Source organism: Camellia sinensis, chromosome 3, assembly GCF_055761805.1.
Source record: "Camellia sinensis isolate YWXY chromosome 3, ASM5576180v1, whole genome shotgun sequence".
NCBI classification, from domain to species: domain Eukaryota; kingdom Viridiplantae; phylum Streptophyta; class Magnoliopsida; order Ericales; family Theaceae; genus Camellia; species Camellia sinensis.
In genome coordinates this window covers 196,940,197-196,960,702 of record NC_138963.1, presented here as the reverse complement: position 1 = coordinate 196,960,702, position 20,506 = coordinate 196,940,197, and the positions used below count along the sequence as shown (strand labels likewise).

Below are 20,506 nucleotides of genomic sequence, written 5' to 3'. Positions count from 1 at the left end.
ATCATCTCGGTAGCCGGCAATAGTGCATATCGGCTTGAGAACAGTAAGGACAAAGAGTTGCCAAGACCTTGGAACACTTGTAATTTGAAGTTTTTCTATCATTAGATTTTTTATTTTTTAAAGTTTTTTGTTATTAGCTGAAGTAATAATAAAATTTTAGTTCAATTTTTAATTTCAAACTTGTGTAATGCGACTGACTAGTCCTTTGGCGATGTTTCTGATTGAAACATGACGAATAACTTAGACTTATAATATGACAGAGTTGAATTATACTTGCATATAATAGAGTTGAACTAAGTTGGCGATGTTTCTGATTGAAACATGATGAATAACTTAGACTCATTATATGGCAGAGTTAAATTATACTTGCATATAATAGAGTTGAATTAAGTTGGTGATGTTTCTGAGTGAAACATGACGAATAACTTAGACTCATTATATGGCTAAGTTGAAATTATACTTGCATATAATGGAGTTGAACTAAGTTGGATTAACCTAGATCCGCCATATCGGCAGAATCAAACTCAGATTGGAACTAAGTGCATTTGAGTAAGATTAACAGAGGGACCAAGGTTGAGAACCTCGACTAGTCTCTGTTTGAATCTAACCTCGGTGACAAGATCATAGCCACATGCTTAATGAGAACCTAAGTGAAACTTAAGTTCATATTAGGGGGTAGAGAGTTGGAGAATAATGAATAAAGTTTAAAGTGCTTGGGACTTGTTGAAATTTTATAAAAAAATTTACAAGTTAAAGTTATTCCGAGGTAAATTTGAAAGAAATACATACGTACTCGCCGAGATTACCAGGTTGCCAAACTTGGGAAGTATAGAAGACTGAAGTCTTGATAGAAGACAATAAGTAAGAGTGAAGTGGCAAGTTTAGGACAACACTTGTGAAAATATTTTTACAATGTTTTCAAGTGTTAAGCCAAGGCCGAGATGAACAAATTAGAAGTTATGTCCGAGGTATTTTACCTCGAGGAGATTGCACAATTAAGGTGTACTTTTGAAGATATGCAAAATTATTCTAAATATGACTGTGGTAAACATACATAAGAGAAAAGAAAGCATGCCAAATTATTCCAAGTATGGAAAACGTACATTCAAACACTTAGAAGGAAGTAGGCAACTTGTATTCACAGAAGGTTACTTGTTCAGATTGCAAAAGCGACACATCGGCCAAATATGAAAACTAAAACATTGTTCAGAATGTAAAAAGTACTAAGTACAGGAAAAAAGCTTATAGTCAGACTACTTGGCGTCGGTGGCAGGCTGTGTCTCGGCCTTAAAAGACAACTGAGAAATCTTTTCGGTAGCTTTCTTAGCCTCGAGCTCGGCATCAATTTCTTATAGAGTTTGATCGAGGCTCTTCTCGGCGATAGGCACCTCGGGCATAGTCTTCTTCGGGGAGGCACTTTTAGAGACTTTCATCCTCCTCATCCTGAGTCAAGTCCAGGACTTTCTCATTTAGAGTTGGGGACTTGGCTCTGGCAGAACCTTCAGCGTCGGCTGCCACCTCGGCCTCTTCGTCTTCGTCTTCGTCTTCGTCTTCGTCTTCCTCTCCATCTTCTTCTTCTCATTCTTTCCCTTTAGCCTTAGCCTCAGATTGGCTTAAAGCGAGAGGAAATGACACCACAAGTCGGCCTTCATCTCTAAGGGAAAAGTCTTCGAGGATAGCCAACTTTGTTAAAACAGCCATCCAACCAAGGGTGTAACCGTTGTTGCATACCTGTCTAACTTGCTTCTTGTACTCCTCAAGGATGTCTGCTGCCCCCTCGGCGTAAGCTTTCTCATCCGCCTCTTTGATTTCGGCAACCTTTGTGGACATTGCGGTCTGAAGCTCGGTCTGGGCGTGGGTCTCTTTTTCTTTGGCCTCTTTTGCCTCAGCCTGTGCGACCTCGACAACGTTCTCTGCAACCTTGGCACGGTCCTCTGCCACCTTCAGGACCAGTTCAGTAGCCCTAGCTTTATCCAGAAGACCTCGAATGCGATCATCGGCTTTGTTAATAGAGGTGAGGAGCTTGGCTGTCTACTTGGTCTTCTAGGTAAACTCTTTTTTAAATGCATCGGCCTTGACTGCCAGGGAGTGACCTTGCTGGATAGCCTGCAGAAGTGCAAAAGAAATTAATTGAGTGTGGAAACCAAAGTTAAAACTTAGATAAAAAGTTGCTAGTGTTTGAACTTACCAAAACACAATGCTGCATCATCATTGTGTAATTCTCATACTCTGATAGCTCGGCCATACGGCTGATGTCAGCTGGGAGCAGAACAGCAGTAGAGATAGCAGCACCAACTTCTAATTCATCAAGTGCATTGTCCTTAGAAAGAAGTGGTCGGTCTCCAACCGTAATGGATGGATTCCAGGGAGCATCGACACAGAAACTGGAAGGGTCAGAGGAGCCACTGGTCCTCAGCTTTTTTGATTGTGATGGGGTTAGACGCCTCGGCCTTGGCTGGCCTCCTGTCGGATGGAGGAGCACTCCTCTCAGCATCGGCCAACTTGAAAATCGACAAAGTGTCCTCAGAGTCAATTTGAGTCACTATTGCCTTGGCTTTGGCCTTCTTGACCCTCTTTGGCTTGGCCTTTGATTGGGATTGTGATGGTGAAGATTGGACTGTGACAACACCAAGGATGTCGGCTATAAGGTCTTCGACGACAGCTTTGTTGCGTCCCATCTTGTTGGCGGTAGAGGTAACTGTGATTTTTGTGCCAAAGTGGATTGCTGAAAGTGCAGTGGATGGGTTGGTTGGATTGTAAGCAGACGCCTTAGCACTTTGGCATTTTCAGCTACGAGTTCTGTTTGTAGGAGCGAAGGGTGAAGCTCGATGTCGGCGTTGACACTGGGCTGGAGGAATCAATTGGGGAGCAGATGTTGATAGCTGCTCTGTTGGATTAGAGGTTGAGGCTTGGTCAAGCCGTGGTGATGAAGTGGTAACAGGAGTTGTTGCTGAAGGTGGAGACTTGCTTTCTTGGGGACGTCGGACAGGGCGGATTTGTAGGTCGGGATGTAGTTGAGCAGCAGAGGGGCCTTGCGCTGATTAACTAGCAAGCCCAGCAGCTTCTTGAAATCTTTGCTGGGGTAGAAGGTTTTGCGGAAGTCTTTTGGTGGCTGAGGAAGAGTTGCAAGTAAAAAAACAGACATTAGAACATATAAAAGGAACAAAGTAATAAGGACTTGAAAGCAGGTAAAGTGACACTTTATTCTTACCATTACTCTCTTTAAAGACTGATCAGCTCAAGGCGTAGAGGTGGAGGTCATCATCAGGTGGGAACTCCTAGTTACCCGAGACGATGAAATAATCATCTCCATCACCTTTGTTGGAGTCTGGGAGGTCGGCGATGACTTTGTACTCAGTGGATCTCGGCTTAAGGTAATAGATGTAGCCTTTTTCGAATTTTAGGCCACACATGGTGTAACAGTACTGGATGTCGGCTAGAGTTATCCTAACGTTCTCTCGGCTAGCTAAAGCAATGATACCATTAATGACTCTGTAAGAGTTACTGGCCAGCTACATTGGGTTAAGTTTGTAATAGTGAAAGACTTGGCAGAAAAGGATGTTGAGAGGGAACGTAAGTCCACACTCTATGAAGGCCACTACGGGGAAAGGCATGGAGTCCCCATCAGGCATAATGGAGTACTCTAGCTTGAGTTGGACATCGACAGGGATGAAAAACTCCTGCCTGAAGTACTCTAGCTTAGAAGGGATATCTACTCTTCACCTAAACATTCCCATGATGTCGGCTTGGGAGGTATTAGTACACAGTTCAGGTGAAAAAGTTGGTGTGGGTTTGAAGTGACCTCAGCTAAAACCCTGAACAGGTACTGAGGCAAGGGTTTTTGGAAGATTTAAAGGGAATTCGTTTCAGTTTTTCCTAAGAATTGGAGTTCTAGGGCAAATCCCAAACCTAGAGTTACTAAAACAGAAATTAGGAGCAAGAATCTGGAAAAAAAAAAAAGAAAAAAAAAAGGAATATGATTGAGAACCCATAAAGCAAAAAATCAAGAACATTATACGAAGTGTGTGCAGATGTGCAAAGCCAAGAACAGTGGCAAAATAGCAAGTGTGTGAGCAAAATGTGTATAAATATACCCAGAAATAGATTGGACAGAGGCAAAATCACAAGCAAAATGAAATTCAGAACACAAGCAAGGATTCAACAACACGAACAGATTCGCAATGGCAACAAACAAGGCAATAGAGTTTGAATTAAATCAAAGACTGAAAAGGGGGAAAAAAATGACTTACCGAAGAGAATGACACTGGTATGAGGTACGCTGGAGTCAGACGGTGACAGTGAATGGAGCGGAACGGTGAATACTTCGCCGGAAGGGATAAACGGAGCAAGTTACAGAGCTTGAGAACTTGGACAAATGACGGTTTGGAAGTGAGAAACTTTAGAGAGAGAAAGCTTGAGAGAAATCAGAAAACGTGAAGTGAAAAGACGAAAAGAGAGAGAATGTTTTTGTTAAAACACGAAAAGGTGGCAAAATCACAATAAATGTGCCTTGGATGGTGTGTCTGTCAGGCGGCGTGAGCAGACGTGACGCGACCTGATGGCATGTGTCATGTACGAATCAATGAAGAAAGGACGCGTAGACGAAACGATTGAGAAACCGTGCGTGACAGCTCATGCGCAGATATAACTCTTGGAGTTCTTGATTTAATGAAGTAAAGACTAAGGGGACAATCTCAGTTAAAGAATTTTAAAAACTTGGTTCTTGGTTCTAAGGTATTGATAAAGCACACTGTAGTCTTGGTCACATTTAGCCGACATATGATGACCTCGGTAATAAAGGGTAGAGTAAGTTTTTAGCCGACGTGCTATGTGAACAAATGATATAGGTTTCATCACCTCAGGATACCGAGGTAATAGAACCTAGGGGGCAATTGTGGGGGTGTATTTTTGTGAATGACAACACGTGGCCAAGGTAGCACCAAAGTGCCAATCGAGGTACCACGTGTCCTGGTTGTGGCGCCGAGATGATCTTGGCTAGGCCGAGGTTATCTGCGAAGATACAGGAATTCGAGATGAACAGATAAGGGACAAGAATCCTAGAATGGGGGAGGACCTCAGTTTGGATAAGGATAAAGCTCTTAGGGAGTTTATCTTTATCTATTAGAGGGTCCAAGATGAGCATTAAGCCAGAGTCCATTGAGGCTAGGCTTCTACAGGGATCAGGTTAGTGCAGGCTATAAAAGTAAGGCACCCCCGTGGGTCTAAGGTACACTTTTTGTATTCTGTCTAGTGAGTTAAGCACTGTTTGCTATCTTTGAGAGATAATTGAGTACTGACTTGATCGACGGAGTGTCCTCGGGTGGACGAACCACCGTCGAAGTCTTATCTTTCTATGACAAGTTATTCAGATGCAATCCATTATGCCGGTGTTCTCCAGTTGAGTACCTATTTGACAGTGTTTCACGAATGTGTATACTCATAAGGTATCAAATTCAAGTCTTAATTCCATTTTCTTTCAATTCATATGCCAATCACTTATCTTTCTCAATTTATGAGTCGATTTCATTATTTCTTAACAACCAAACTGAAGTTACAACTCAATGGTTATCAAATCATACAACACATACACATAAACACTTCAAACTTCCATTTCACGGATATTTCGTCTGCAGGCAGCCATCAAACAGAACCCATGTAAATGTAGGCTATACAAGCACTACAATTGTTATTTTATAGATATTTCGTCCGCGGGCTAGGCACCATGTATAATTTCAAGACTTTCACCCAGGACACTCCGGCCAACTTAATTATAATGGAGTTCATCCCCTTTTCTCCTCTCAAACGATCATTCATACCTATGTAATGTATATAAACACAAAATCAAACAATGAAGTACATCCTCCTTCCACTCCCAAATAAACATACATGTACAATGTATATAGACCTGGCCATATTCAATGACAGTCATCAAAAGATTAGTTTCAATTCGCCTAATCCACATGCCATTTCTATAACAATCAGGGCTATCCTCCACCGATAGCCCAATACAGTTATCTCTAAACAGATATTCAATCTCAAACAGATAGTTTATTCAAAACTTCCAAAGGTGTGAGATAATACATATTTAATTCCACTATTTATATCAAGAATCATCCAATTTCACATTTCCAATAACAAATTCAATTATTTTAACAAAATAACAATTTGATCCAATTAGGGTAAAAACCTCTTCTTTTTTTTCAAATATCATCCCATGTACTAAAGTCCACTATTTTGACATAACATGAACATATTTTCAAACCCCAAACTTATTTATTTTGTATTCACCAAAAACCCCTCTTTTTCATTTCACTCCCAAGCCCTAAATTTGATCCAACCACTCCTAAATCCCACCATTGTACACAATAACAAATAACTAAGCTAAAAACCATATGAGAGTGTAGAAAAATCCCTACCTCAAAGGAAGATGAGCCAAGCAAGAGTGAGACTCCAAGAACAACAAAACCCACTTTTAATTGGATTAAAAGGAAGATCTTGATGCACTCTACCTTTTTCTCAAAGGCACTAGGGTGGAAATCCCAACGAATCTAGATGAAATCTTAAAGAGAAGGTGAGTTTTAGAGAGAGAATGTGTAGATCTAGGTTTTTGGGAAGTTTTAGAGAGAGAGAGAGAGAAGAAAAAGTGATTCAAAGTGTCACCTTCACAGACTGATAGACACGCAGTCCGCTCGAGCGTGGAAAGTGACGCTCAAGGGTCAGACACAAAGGTTCGCTCGAGCGCAAAAAGCGAAGCTCGAGCGTAGAATACACATTTCTAGAAGTTTTGCAGACGAAGGACCCCGCTCGAGAGTGAAAATGGACACTCGAGCGTCCAATGCACTCTCATAGTATTTGCAGAACTGTAAAAATACTCAAAGTTGACGAATCCTGCTCGAGCGCAAGAATGCCCGCTGGAGCAAAGGAGCAAAAATCTGGACAAAAAAGGTCTGGAAAAACAAGCAACCAACCTGTTCCAAATCCATAACTACAACCCGATAACCAAAATATGGAGGAAACAAGGGAAACAAGATATGAACAACCATTCTAACCCATACCAACCCGAGTCTGGAATACAATAGACAACGGATCAAAACCGGAATCGCTATATTATGACAGCTCATCCCACTACATCAAGAACGGGGTTGCCTTCCGCGTCAAGGACTTCATCAGTAAAGAAGGGCTCAAATTCCTTGGGAATAGGACCCATAACAGGAAACCGCTTATAGAAGAAAGCAATCAAAAACTAGGTATACACAAAACTCCAGATGTCATAACTGTCCATGGACCTCTCCATGTCCGAGTGAATGAGATCCAAGTGAAAATACAAATTCCCCATGAAGGGGGAAGCCAACGGAGTCTTATTGCCACTGCATAATTTGACGGCCAGGGGAAACACCAATTGATTGATGCTTTTGGCGGGATTACTTATAAGAACGAAGAAAGAGATAAAGTAACTGACAAATGCCACCAGGTACAATATAACTCCCCGATTTTCAAAGATTAATTAGGCAGAAATTAACTAACCAAAGCATGGGGTTTTTTTTTTTAATTATAAAAATCTTTTCCAAATCCATTCTCTTTTCACAAGTCTATATAAGAAAATATCATGGATGAAACCATAAACCCACTCTCCGTGTATTTCAATTAATATTACATAATCATCACAAATAGAACGCCACAAAGCTTACAATAAATGAGAGAGCACTGCTCCTTACAAAGAACGACACTAAACCAAATAAACAAATGAAGTATTACAATTCATCACTACATTACAACAATGAAATGGTAAAACCAGCTATTTGATCTTCAAATCCAAAAAGTATTCCCTGTACACATGTACAGGTAGGGGTGAGCAAACAACTAGCTTACCAAGCAATCTCATATTATAACATTAAAAGATATGCGGATACAAAAATACTCATACATATACGTGAAATCATATCGTGCAAAAACCTTATGGTTTTATTAATTAATCCCTTAAATTCAATTTATTTAATTAACCACAACTAGTTAACTTAAATAAATTAACATGCTTCAATGACAACAGAGCATCCTTTTTAAAACAAATGTGATGCCAAAGTTTATAATATGAGTTAAATGCATGTCTTTTCTTCAAAGCAGAAAACAGATGGTAAATACACACACTGCCAATCTTTATCAAGCATAACGTTTCACATAAAATTTTGTTCCCAGGAAACCGTAAACCGGCACCCATGTAAACGTATGCTATACAAGCACTACTATTACCATTTCACGAAAATTTCGTCCGTGGGATTGGCACCCATGTAAATGTAGGCTATATGACTATTGCCATTTTACGAAAATTTCATTCACGGGATTGACACCCATGTATACGCGCGATTTTTAAGACTTTCACCATGGACACACATGCCAACTTAATTTGAAGTAACCGCATCTTTTACCCAAATTCACCAAAGTATTCACCCACTTTTCTCAAAACAATTCATTTCTAATGATTAAGTATGCAACAATGTTCCATGCAATGTGTATGAGAAATCAATTTCCGTTCACCTAATTCTCATGCAATTTCTACAACAATCAAAGTTATTCTACACCGATAACCAAAACAGTTATCTCTAATGCATTAATTAAAATATAACAACATGGATATACAATCCAATATACAACCATATCTTGGAATTTCCCATGATTCCCAACACTTGGAAACAATCCATATTCCACATTTTAAAGCTAAATTTTCAAAACTTACATAGTTTTCCATCAAACTCAACAGTTCGAAAGAGTAACCATTACTCGATATTACAAAAGTTTCATAAATGTTTTCCAGTCAATTCCTCAATTTTAAAACCAAACAAAATCTTTTCTCAATAATCAAACAACACCCAAAACTTTAACATTTAGGATTTTTCTCACTTTCAGATACCCACATGCACTTTTTATATAGAAAATACATTTAATAGCAAGATTATAAGTAATCAACCCCCAATTTAACCAAGCCCTTAGTTTACAAATCGAATATCTCATATATGAATTTGAATCAGAAATCAACACCCACAGAAGTGTCTGTTATCAATGAAGTGTTTGTTTTTACTCTCAAATTCATTCATTTTACTTTCCATAGCCACATCTTTCTTATTCATCATACCCATTGAAAAAAACATTAAACATGGTTATCTTGAAGAAAATTTTTTGCAAACTTCCCTTTTGATTTTGAAAAGAGAATTTGTGAACACAAGCAATAATAGAATTTAGTGATAAGAATTAGTTTTTTTAAATAAAAAAAAAAATGAATGCAATTTGATCATGTGAGTATTATGACCAAATTTAATTTTTTATATGAATAATTTTCTTATAAGATTTCACAAAATAAACGATTCGATTAATTTAAAGTTGGTTCCGTAATGATCCCACTAAAATCAATAGTACCCTCTAATTAGAATTATGAATATGAGAGAATTATAATCCAACATATATTATATTTTTACATTTAACACAAGAATAGACCAAACCGTGGTTAAATGAAGATAAACTGAGGTGAATGGGACCTTCTGGTTTTAAACCCATGGTTAAAGTATTAGGGTTGTATTATCTGATGTGTCAACGGGTTATTGGATACATCTAAAATCCCTATTTTAGGTGCATCCGTATATGACTTAACCTCTTCCTCTTAAGGTATAAGACAACAAGTCTTTTATGTAGGGCAGGGCATTGAGGAACTTTTAAAGCTAGTTATTGTTTGGATATTTACATATACCGCAATATATTTTGCGTTTATACTGCTTTAAGGAAGTCGGTCTCATTTTTATTTTTTTGTTGGAGAAAAATCACATCCAATAATTGGTTCCATTTGAACAATATGAAGATAATATATTCCCCAACCTTACCATATTTCATCGTCAATTCTTTTGTTATTTTCCCATTTTAAGTATTGGTGTCTCATGTATATGTGGATTGTGAAGACTGTCTCATATAATGTTGATGGTAGGCCTAGTCCATTCAATATTTGTGTTCTATAATGTTGGCAATCTTTGCTTGCATGATTGTCTCTCATGCGTAACAAAACATTCAACATATGGAAGCAAGAAACATGGGGTCGTGAGGTTGGGTCTTCTGTCCTATTTTCTTTTGTCTTTTTGTGTTTTAAATTTTATTTTTAATTTACGATCAGAGTTAAAAAAATAGATCATGTTAAAAAAAAAAAAAAAAAATGGAATATGTGAGAATGGGAAAATAGATCCTCAGTCATTGCACGAAACTAGTTCCTCTCCCCTACCGGAGAATAATCTTAAGATGAGATCTCCATACATTTTTTTAAAAAAAAAATTAAATTAAATTATCAGCATAATGGTAAGTATTACCCACACAAAGTTTATTAATATAATCATTACAATTACATAATAAAATTACTTACATAAATTAAGGTATGAACAAATCATTATATAACTAAAAAAGATACTTAAAAAATAGTATCGTTTATTTTGTAGTTTAACAATTTTTTTTTTTTTGGGGGGGGGGGGGGGCGGCTGAATTGAACCAACAACAGTACAGTATCAATTGAGTACTAATAAAATTTAAAATTTGACATTTGAAACTATAATTTGAGTACTAAATAAATGTAGGAAACAAATTCTGAAAAGTGCTCGTTTGGCATATCATATTTGGGTTAAAATAGTTACAAAAAAATAAAATAGGTTAAAAAGTTAATAAGACAAAATATTACATCTAAATTATAATCATTTTATTTTTTTTCTCTCACAAATGTCAAAAAAACATAAAATTTCATTCCAAACCAGATTTTTTAACCCTAGACTAGCCAAAAAATCAAAAAACTAACCCCATCCCAAACGAACCCTAAAGCACTAAATAAAAATTGAACCAACAACAATAAAGTATTACTTATATATTAAATTTATTTTTAACTTCAAAATTATTAATGTAGTTTGCATAATCTAATTTATCTAAAAGGATATTTATTCATAAATCACTCTTCACCTACTTATAATCTACTTAATTCAAATTATTTTTTACATTTAAACAAGTCCTATGGTGACATAATTATCAAAATATCCCTAATAATAATATTTATGTCGACAGTGTGAATGTTTCATCATGTGAATATTCACATTGTAAAATATAAATGTTTACATCATCAAGTTGCTAAGCGTTTAACAAATATTTATAAGGGTAAAAGTATTCACAAAATACCTTAAATATAAGAATTAAGATTTGATGGAACAAATATCTAATTAATAAAACTTGTTGAAATATAAGAATATGTGAGGACTAATCAGCATAAGTACTTGAAAAAAATTTCCTAATAAATTCCTTTTTTATTTTAACTATCATATCATTTTCACCCAGTAACATAACTAATTTATTTAATCTTTATTATTGTGACGTAGTCGATCAAATATTAAATTTAAGGGTAAATTACATTGACACTCCTTAAGATTTGGTCTAATTACTATCCACTCTCTGACGTTTTGAAAATTGCATTCCTATTTCTGTGGTTAATAGTCTCATTTCACAAACCTCCTGCTTCTATAAAAGGGAACAACTCCTTATAGAAAAACAGAGTAAATTACATTAAAAAATAAAAATAAAGGAAAGGGTAAAAAAAAGAGAAAGTAAAGCAAAGCAAAAAAAAGAGAGTGCATGAGTTCAATATCTTCATTCTATCTAAATAATTACAATAACAGGGGTGTTAGTGTAATTTTTTAAATATTAAGAAATGATATGTATTAAATCCAAATTTCAAGAGGTGTAAATGTAATTTACCGTAAATTTAATCCATTTTAACTTCAAAAAGTTTTGTTCTTACGAGAAATCTGTAATTTGTATGGTGAGCATCTATAAATAATTAATACATTTCACAAATAACTATTCATTCCTTTTAATTAATTCATCACTTTAATTTTTTTTTTTTTTTGGGGGGATGCTTTACGGGTGTGCACCAAACGCACCCTAGCACTAAATCTGTAACCAAGTCACTAAATTTCGTAATATCAATTACAAAATATGAAACATTGCCACAAATTGAGATAATAAAAAATATCATAATCAACTCACAAAATTTTAGACATTTTGTTATACCAATTCATGGTAAAATTATGTATTTTGTAGTTAATGTTACGAAATTTATTGGCTTGATTATACATTTAGTATTAGGATCACTACAAGAAAACTGGGTATATGAGACGGAACTATTTGTGACGGCACACTTGCCGTCTCAAAAAGTCACTTTTTGCGACGGCAGAAAATGCCGTCTCAAAAAAGCAGAGTATTTGCGACGGCATCATTTGCCGTCTCAAAAAAGCAGAGCATTTGCGACGGCACTAAATACCGTCGCAAATACTCTCATTTTTTGAGACGGCAAATAGTGCCGTCGCAAATGCTCTGCTTTTTTGAGACGGTAAATGGTGCCGTCGCAAATACTCTGCCTTTTTGAGACGGCATTTTCTGCCGTCGCAAAAAGTGACTTTCGTGTTTTTTTTTTTAGTGAATATTTTTAAAATTTTAAATATTTTTTTTAGATGTACCTTACTTAGATATATCTACAAAATAAAAAAATTATGAAAAAATATTTTTAAAAATTAATAAATACATAAAAATACAAAAAAATGTATTGAATTATTGTATTTTTGGTATTTAGTGAATTTTTAAAAGATTTTTTTTACAATTGTTTTAATTTTTAGGTGTATTTATGTTAGGTGTGTCTAAAAATTTAAAAAAATACTTAAAATATTTAAAAAATTCAGTAAAAACAATATAACACGGAAAACAAAAAAGTTTAATTTTCTCAAAAGAGTTTTTGGAAAACTCTAACCTAACATAGTGATTGTGGTTTTAAGATAGCTTCATATATATACAATCACAAAATGGTTTGAATAAATTCAACGGTATTTTTCTGTCACAAAAAAAATTAAAAAAAATAATGTCATCTTACTCTTTTGATATACCATTTCTCTTTTCATTCATTTTTTCATCTTCCCGTCTCTCTGTCTCTATCTCTCTCTCTCTTCTCTTTATCTCTTTCACTTATCACTCTTCTTTCTATGTCTGCCTGTTTCTCTCTCTCATTCTCTCTGTGTCTCTCGCCTATCTCTCTTCTCTCTATCTCTCTCATTTCTTTTTTCTCTCTCTCTCTCTTATCTTTCTATCTCTCTCTATCTCTCTCGCTCATTTCTCTTCTCTTTCTGTCTCTCTCTTTTTCTGTGTCTCTCTCTCGCTCATCTCTTTTCGCTCTATTTCTCTTTCTTTTTGTCTATCTCTCGCTTATCTCTTGTTTCTCTCTCTTTTTCTATCTCTCCATCTCTCTCTCTCTCTATCTCTTTTTCTGTCTATCTCTCTCTTCCTGTCTCTCTCTCACTCATCACTCTTCTCTCACTCTCTCTCTGTCTACTTGTCTATTTGTCTATTTCTCCCTCACTATGTTCGCCTTGTTTACTCTCTTACTCCTATCTTCTCTATTTATCGAGCTCCTTCTCGATTTATCGATCCACTATAAGAAAATACACTTTTAGCAACCACTTTGTCTATCTCTCTCTCTCTCGCTCATCACTCTATCTTTGTCTCTGTCTCTCTCTCTATCTCTCTTCTTTATCTGTCTCTCACAAAATTAAAATATTTTTAAAATATTTAAAAATTTGATTTGAATTAAGTTTTGAAAATAGTTTTGAATTATCCGTCTTCTTTATTTATTGAGCTCCCTTTCGATTTATCGATCCACTACAAGAAAATGCATTTTTAGCGACCACTTTGTCTCTTTCTCGCTCATCATTCTGTCTTTTTCTCTGTCTCTCTATCTCTTTTCTCTATTCATCTCTCACTCATCTCTCTTTCTCACCACCCATCTTCTCTACCACATTTACCACTACTGCAAATGCCATTTAACTACCACCACTCTTCTCTTTCTCTCTTTCACTCATCACTCTTCTTTCTCTGTCTGTTTGTCTGTCTGTCTATGTGTCTTTCGTTCATCTTTCTTCTTTCTATCTCTCTCATTTGTCTTCTCTCTATGTCTCTCTCGCTCATCTCTCTTCTCTCTATCTCTCTCATCTCTTTTCTCTCTCTGTCTCTCTCGCTCATCTCTTTTTCTCTCTCTGTTTCTCTCGCTCATCTCTCTTTTCTCTATCTCTCTATTTTTCTATTCTCTCTCTCGTTCATCTCTTTTCGCTTTCTTTCTATATGTCTCTCTCATCTCTTGTTTCTCTCTATTTTTCTATATGTCTCTCTCTATCTCTTTCTCTCTTTGTCTCTCTGTCTCTCTATATCTCTTTCTCTCTATATCTCTTTCTCTTTTTATCTCTCTCTCACTTATCACTTTTCTCTCTTTCTTTCTCTCTCTGTGTCTGTTTGTTTGTCTCTCACTCTTTTGTTTCTCTCTCTTTCTCTCTATGTGTCTGTCTGTCTGTTTGTCTATCTCCCCCATTGTGTTCACATTACTTACTCTCTCCCTCATCGCTTCTCTATTTACTGAGCTCTCTCACTCATCACTCTTCTCTCTCTGTCTATCTGTCTCTCTCTCTGTGTGTGCCTCTCACTCATCTATCTCTTCTCTAATCTCTTTTCTCTCCCTGTCTTTTTCGCTCATCTCTCTTCTCTCTATCTCTCTCATCTCTCTTTGTCTCTCTCGCTCATCTCTTTTCTCTCTATCTCTCTCTGTCTCTCTCGTTCATCTCTATTCTCTCTATGTCTCTCTCGCTCATCTCTTTTCTCTCTATCTCTCTCTCTGTCTCTCTCGTTCATCTCTATTCTCTCTATGTCTCTTTCGCTCATCTCTCCTCTCTATCTGTCTCTCTCGTTATCTCTCTTCTCTCTCTGTCTCTTTTTTTGTCTCTCACTCTCTATCTCTTTATCTTTTTGTCTCTCTTTCCCTTTCTCTCTCTTCTCTTTCTCTCTCTCCCTTCCCTACTGTATTTGTGTTGCTCACTCTCTCCCTTCCGTCTTCTCTATTTACTGAGCTCTCTCTCGATTTATCTATCCATTACAAGAAAATGCACTTTTAGCGACCACTTTGTCTCTCTCTCGCTCATCACTCTGTCTCTCTCTTTCTGTTTCTCTCCTCTATCTGTCTCTCACTCATCTCTCTCTCTCACACCACCCATCTCCTTTACCACCTTCACCACTACTGCAAACACCATTCCACTACCACCATTACTGCCACTGTCGCCATTTCACCTCTACGACTACCATTACTACTACCATTGCCTCTACTCCACTACCACCATTACCACTACTGCCATTACTACTACCATTACCTCTCCTTCACCCCTACTACTCCATATACTTTACTACTACAACAACTTCACCACTAATCTCCTTCGCCATCACCACCACCACCACCACCATCATCTCTTATCCACCACCTTTACCACTATTGCCGCTTCCTTTCCTCTACCACAAAAAATTAGTTCATGATTTTTAATAACAAAAAAAAATGGGTCACAAAAAAAATATTTTTCATTGACCACAGAAAATTAACTTTTATTTTAGTGGAAAATATTTTTTATTAAAATATTACCCCTACTTCTACCAAATAAAAAATAATAATATTTTTTTTTAATTAAAATAAAAATGAAACAAATAATTTTTCAATCTTAGTAACTAAAAAAAAAAAAATTAAAAAAATTTTATTAACTACAAAAAAAGATATATTTTAACAAAAAATAATTTTTTTTGACGACGGCAACCCTCGTCGCAAAAAAAAAAAATAAAAATTAAATAACGTTATTTTATTATTTAAATTTCATTTCTGACCTAAAAAAAAAATTATTTTTTAATTTTTATTCCCGCCTCTTTTTTTTCCATTCCCACCCAAACAAAACTTCCCCAATCTCAAACAAAAATCCCTAATCTCTTCCCCCCTCACCCCCACCCAAAACAAAAAATCCCCAATCTCAGTCTCGAAAATCCCTAATCTCTTCTTACCCAATCTCTCTCTCTTGATCGACGGCGACGGCGTCGGAGCAGCGTCGGAGGAGGAGGAAGAGGAGCATCGTCGGAGGAGAAGGAGCAGCAGCAGCAGATCTTCCGATGTTGCTTGGCCTGACCAAGTGCTACCCTGTCACTCCTTCTTGTATTCACAGTTTTATCATAAAACAGTATCTGATATGTGTTCAAGTATCTGATGATTTGATTCCTGAAAATATTCTCTGTTTATTTTGACTAGGTCATTTTTGAAGGGTTTTATGCTTTGCACCCTGATATCAGAAAATCAGTAGACTTGTGGATTGCTGTTGTAAGGATGAATGCCACTTCATTTCTGAGGCTTTATATTTTATTTTTTTGTTGATTAACCTTCTTGTTTCTCGTTATCTGTATCAATTTCTTTTGGATAAGTAGAAATACTTGTTATGAGATAACCGGTTGTTTGAAAACAAGTTGGAGGTGTTCATTCACATCTTATTTCTCGAGTTCAAAGGGACAAAAGTAGAGTTGGGTGCTTTATGTCCCAAAATGACATTATGACGACAGTGTTTCCAATGTTCCAGCTGCACATTGAACCACATCTTGTTCATGCACATGTTAGTAGATTCGAAACCATTTGAGGCTTATTATCGTTGCATAATTTATTGTTTCATGTTTTTTTGTCAAAGAAAGAAAAATCATTTTTCACTCTGAAATATTTTAAAGGTTGACATGGCTTTTTTATATTTGACTATTTTGAACCTTTTTTTTTTATCAAATCCAGTTTAATTTTTTTTTATCATTGATTCAGAAGTATCATAATTTTGTGCAAAAATTTTGATATATGATATTTGTGAGATTTAAACCAGGGTAATATTGATGTAGTGACTACATATATCAAACCTTTAGAATTACTCACTGCAGGTTATGGTGGATAATTTCTTATATGCATGCATTGCCTTATCTTTTGCTAATTATTAGAATTATTCTTTAGCAGTAACAGGCGTGAAGGCGTGAAGGCGAACTATATCAATTTTATGGACCATTCCCAATTTTATGACACGAAATGTATGCTGGTTCATTCTTTTCTGACTTTATTTCAATTGTTATTTAGTCATTTCTCTCTGTTTTACTGTGATTTTGGTTATTATTCCCGACAATAAGGTCCTTGGAGTCTATGGTAGGGGCTGGTTTTTACATGGCTCACCATTGCAATTGATTATGATAAATCATTACTATAATGCACACTGACAATGTGTTGTCAACCCAACACAGTAATACAATTACAAGGAAACTCCCCCCCCCCAAAAAAAAAGAGAGAGAGAGGAGAGAGAGGCCCTTGAGTAGTGGAAAAGAAATAATTAATCTATGCTAAGGTAAGAGAAGCCCTTGAGTAGTGGAAAAGAAATAATTAACCTATGTTAAGGTAAATGATTAATAGTGTTGTAATATTCTATTATTTTATGGCATTTTATTTATCATGTGTTGTGGGAGATCTATTAAATTAATACAATAATTATATATTATGAGAAAAATATAAATTATGATAAGATAATGTAATCATCGTATTGTTATTAAACAAAGATTTAACCCTCCCTGAAACATGCCGCAAAATCATTATAGCACTCATTGTTGCTTCAACTCTCCTTTGTGGAATTTTGCTGTCTCTGTTTTGTTTCTGGATCTATAGACACAAAAACTTGAAGAACTCCATTGCAAAAAGCCAACAGAGCTGTGGTATCTTCTTTATAAATAAAATCTCATTCACTATTCCTTCAAGATTCTTGAGAAAATATAGCTACCCCTGTGATGCTTCTTGTTCACCTTATGTGATTTTTTTTTTTTCTCTTTAAATTTGAATTTGAAGATGAAGATGCTGTAAATGGAATCGAGCATCAAAATATTGTTTCGCTATTGGGTTACTGCATTCATGGCGAGGCAAGGTTTCTTGTTTATGAGATAATGCATAATGGGTCTTTGGAATCCCAATTGCACGGTATTTAAAAAAATTTTAAAAAAAAAAAAAAAAATTCACTTTCCACATGAATATGTTATTTTACTTTTGAAAGTAAACCCACTTTTGATTGCTTTGATGAAACTATGTTATCAATAAGTTGGCACACACATTATATTGGAGTCCTTTCTGACAGAGGGATACATCTGCGTAGGTATGTCTAATAACAATTAGTTTTATTGAGAAAGATTGATCAACTAGAGATGCCCTGGTTCTATTGTTTTGTTTATTTATGAAATTTTGCCCATTTAATACGTGCTTTCAACTTTATCCGAAGAAATGATCGACGTGTTCAGAGAAAATGTTATTTGATCATTTCCAATTTCTTCCAGTATAAATTGGTGAAAAATTTCTAAACAGAGGAGTAGATTTTATGAGGAAAGATTATACAAAAATAGAAGATGACTTCCAAAGAAGCCCAAATTAATATGTTTTAAGACCCAATTACCAAAATCATATTGTTAGAGTTATGTATTACTGTCCATGAATATAATATGATTTCAATACCCCAAATTATTATGTTTTAAGACCCAATTACCAAAATTATATTGTTAGAGTTATGCTCATGTCCATGAATATAATATGATTTCAATACCAATTCTGAAATCGCTATATTTAATTTCGGTGTTTCTATAGGCTACCCTTCCTGGATTCCTATCCAAAGGGCTGTCCATTGAAGAAGGAGAATTTTTACTGAAAAAGAGCGTCAAACTAGCTGTTGAAGCACGTGATAAGTTTTGGGATGCCAAGAAAAGAATTTCCGGACATAGCTATAACAGGGCTTTGGTTGCAGCCTCCATTGGGAGCTATGGAGCTTATCTTGCCGATGGTTCAGAGTACAGGTATACACTAGAATTTTGCCATTATCTCCAGAATATATGTAGTAGATCACTTGTGCCATCATCAATAATCTTTATTCTTTGTGGTTTCGTTAGAAATATTTTGCTTTGTACACTCAAACAAGTAACTTCTTTTGCATTCAGTGGGTGTTATGGACCTAATGTGGATTTGGATAAGTTGAAGGATTTTCATCGACGTAGATTGCAAGTTCTTGTCGAAGCTGGTCCAGATTTGCTTGCCTTTGAGACCATACCCAATAAACTAGAAGCTCAGGTATGCACTTCCATCAATAGTTGTAAGTGCTTTCTGATTGGGATCCTTTCTTGTGTTTGACATCTTGATTTTTTGTTGATTAATGGAAGTGTTTTTTATGCTAAAGATAGTATTCGCAGGGCTGTGCTTTTTAAAGTAGACAGCTAGATTTGTGCTTGTGTTACTTATCAGAAATTTGACTCTTCACCATGGCCAGCACTCTTCGAATAAATCCTATAAAAAAAGACAAGTCTTTTTACCTGAACTTGCTTTAGTAGATTTTGCCCTTTTGCTTTCTCACTGCCTTCTCTTGTGGAATAGCCTAATGTTGTGTGTGAATCATGAATTTGTAGAAAAAAAAATTCTATTTCATACACTTTTCGTACCTTTTTCTTTTCTTTTCACAACTTTCTTCGGATTGTCCATTAAAAACTCAGTAGATTATTTTTTTTCTCCAACTAAATTGTTGATTTGTTGTTTACAGGCTGTTAGTCGGGAAATTTGAAAAATATTGACACAGAGAGCAGCCTCATTCAACATTGCCTTGGACGATGTGTCTATCACAGGCTTACCTTTTGGGAAGGAGTTTACAGCTGCAATTGAAGCAAAATAAATTGCTGTAGAAGAAGCTGAGAGGGCCAAGTTTGTTGTTGAGAAAGCGAGCAGGACAAGAGAAGTGCTATTATTAGAGCCCAGGTGAGAGAAGTGCTTTTCAACTTCATCCATATGTTTATATGAGCTCTCTTTCTCTCATATTGTTGTCAAAAATATTTTATATCCAGGGTGAAGCCAAGAGTGCTCAACTGATTGGCGAAACCATTTCCAAAAATCAGTCATTTCTTACACTCAGGAAAATTGAAGTTGCACGGGATATTGCACAGACAATATCTAAATCTGCCAACCGTCTATTCTTAAACTCAGATGAACTTTTGCTGAACCATCAGGGGATGAATGAATGTTTAAATCTAAAGATTCAGACTAGGCATCAGAAAATGAAGGGCAATTGTAATTTGCATAGATTGAATTGATTCTTTGTGTATGGATTAGTAGCCTTCTTTAAATATCAATTTGATTTATTTGTTGTTCCCGGCAGAGTGGAACACATTGCTATCATGTAAGCAAAAACAATTGTAGTTTCTGATATGGTGTATTATTCTGTTCTTTAGGTTGAGCCAGATTACAATTGATTAGTAGCCTTCTTTAAATATCAGATTTTAAATAGTGGGATAATTTTTATTGTTATGAATTTTTATTTATGTATTGTTATGAATGGAACAATATTATGAATTTTTATTATGTGCCAACTTTTGTTTATGTATGTATTTATATTATTATGTAATTATCGGTTTTTTTTTTATAGTTTTTTTCATTTAATACAGGTTATTTTCATATTTTTAATAATTTTAATATAGTTTTTTTTTTTTTGAGACGGCAGCACACACACCGTCTCAAAAAGAAAATTGAATTAGGGTTTTTTGCGACGGCAGCTTTACTGTCGCAAAAGACAGG

The 20,506-nt window shown here is 35.6% G+C and overlaps 1 protein-coding gene across 12 annotated transcripts; it reads left to right on the top strand.

Annotated features, from left to right (window-relative positions):
• Positions 1-15,790: 15,790 nt before the first annotated feature.
• LOC145823021 (homocysteine S-methyltransferase 1-like) lies at positions 15,791-20,293 on the top strand. 12 transcript variants are annotated; one of them, XM_082921827.1, is made up of 7 exons: positions 15,797-16,037; positions 16,154-16,508; positions 16,889-16,959; positions 18,542-18,747; positions 18,889-19,018; positions 19,482-19,693; positions 19,780-20,293. In XM_082921827.1, exons 3-6 carry the CDS (start codon positions 16,948-16,950, stop codon positions 19,500-19,502), a joined length of 369 nt encoding a protein of 122 aa, XP_082777953.1. In that variant the 5' UTR covers positions 15,797-16,037; positions 16,154-16,508; positions 16,889-16,947; the 3' UTR covers positions 19,503-19,693; positions 19,780-20,293. The 12 variants fall into 12 exon arrangements, with proteins under 12 accessions (XP_082777950.1, XP_082777953.1, XP_082777958.1 ...); XM_082921832.1 differs by having other exon boundaries at positions 15,801-16,037; positions 16,154-16,222; positions 16,886-16,959; XM_082921829.1 differs by having other exon boundaries at positions 15,801-16,037; positions 16,886-16,959.
• The last annotated feature ends 213 nt before the right edge of the window (positions 20,294-20,506 follow it).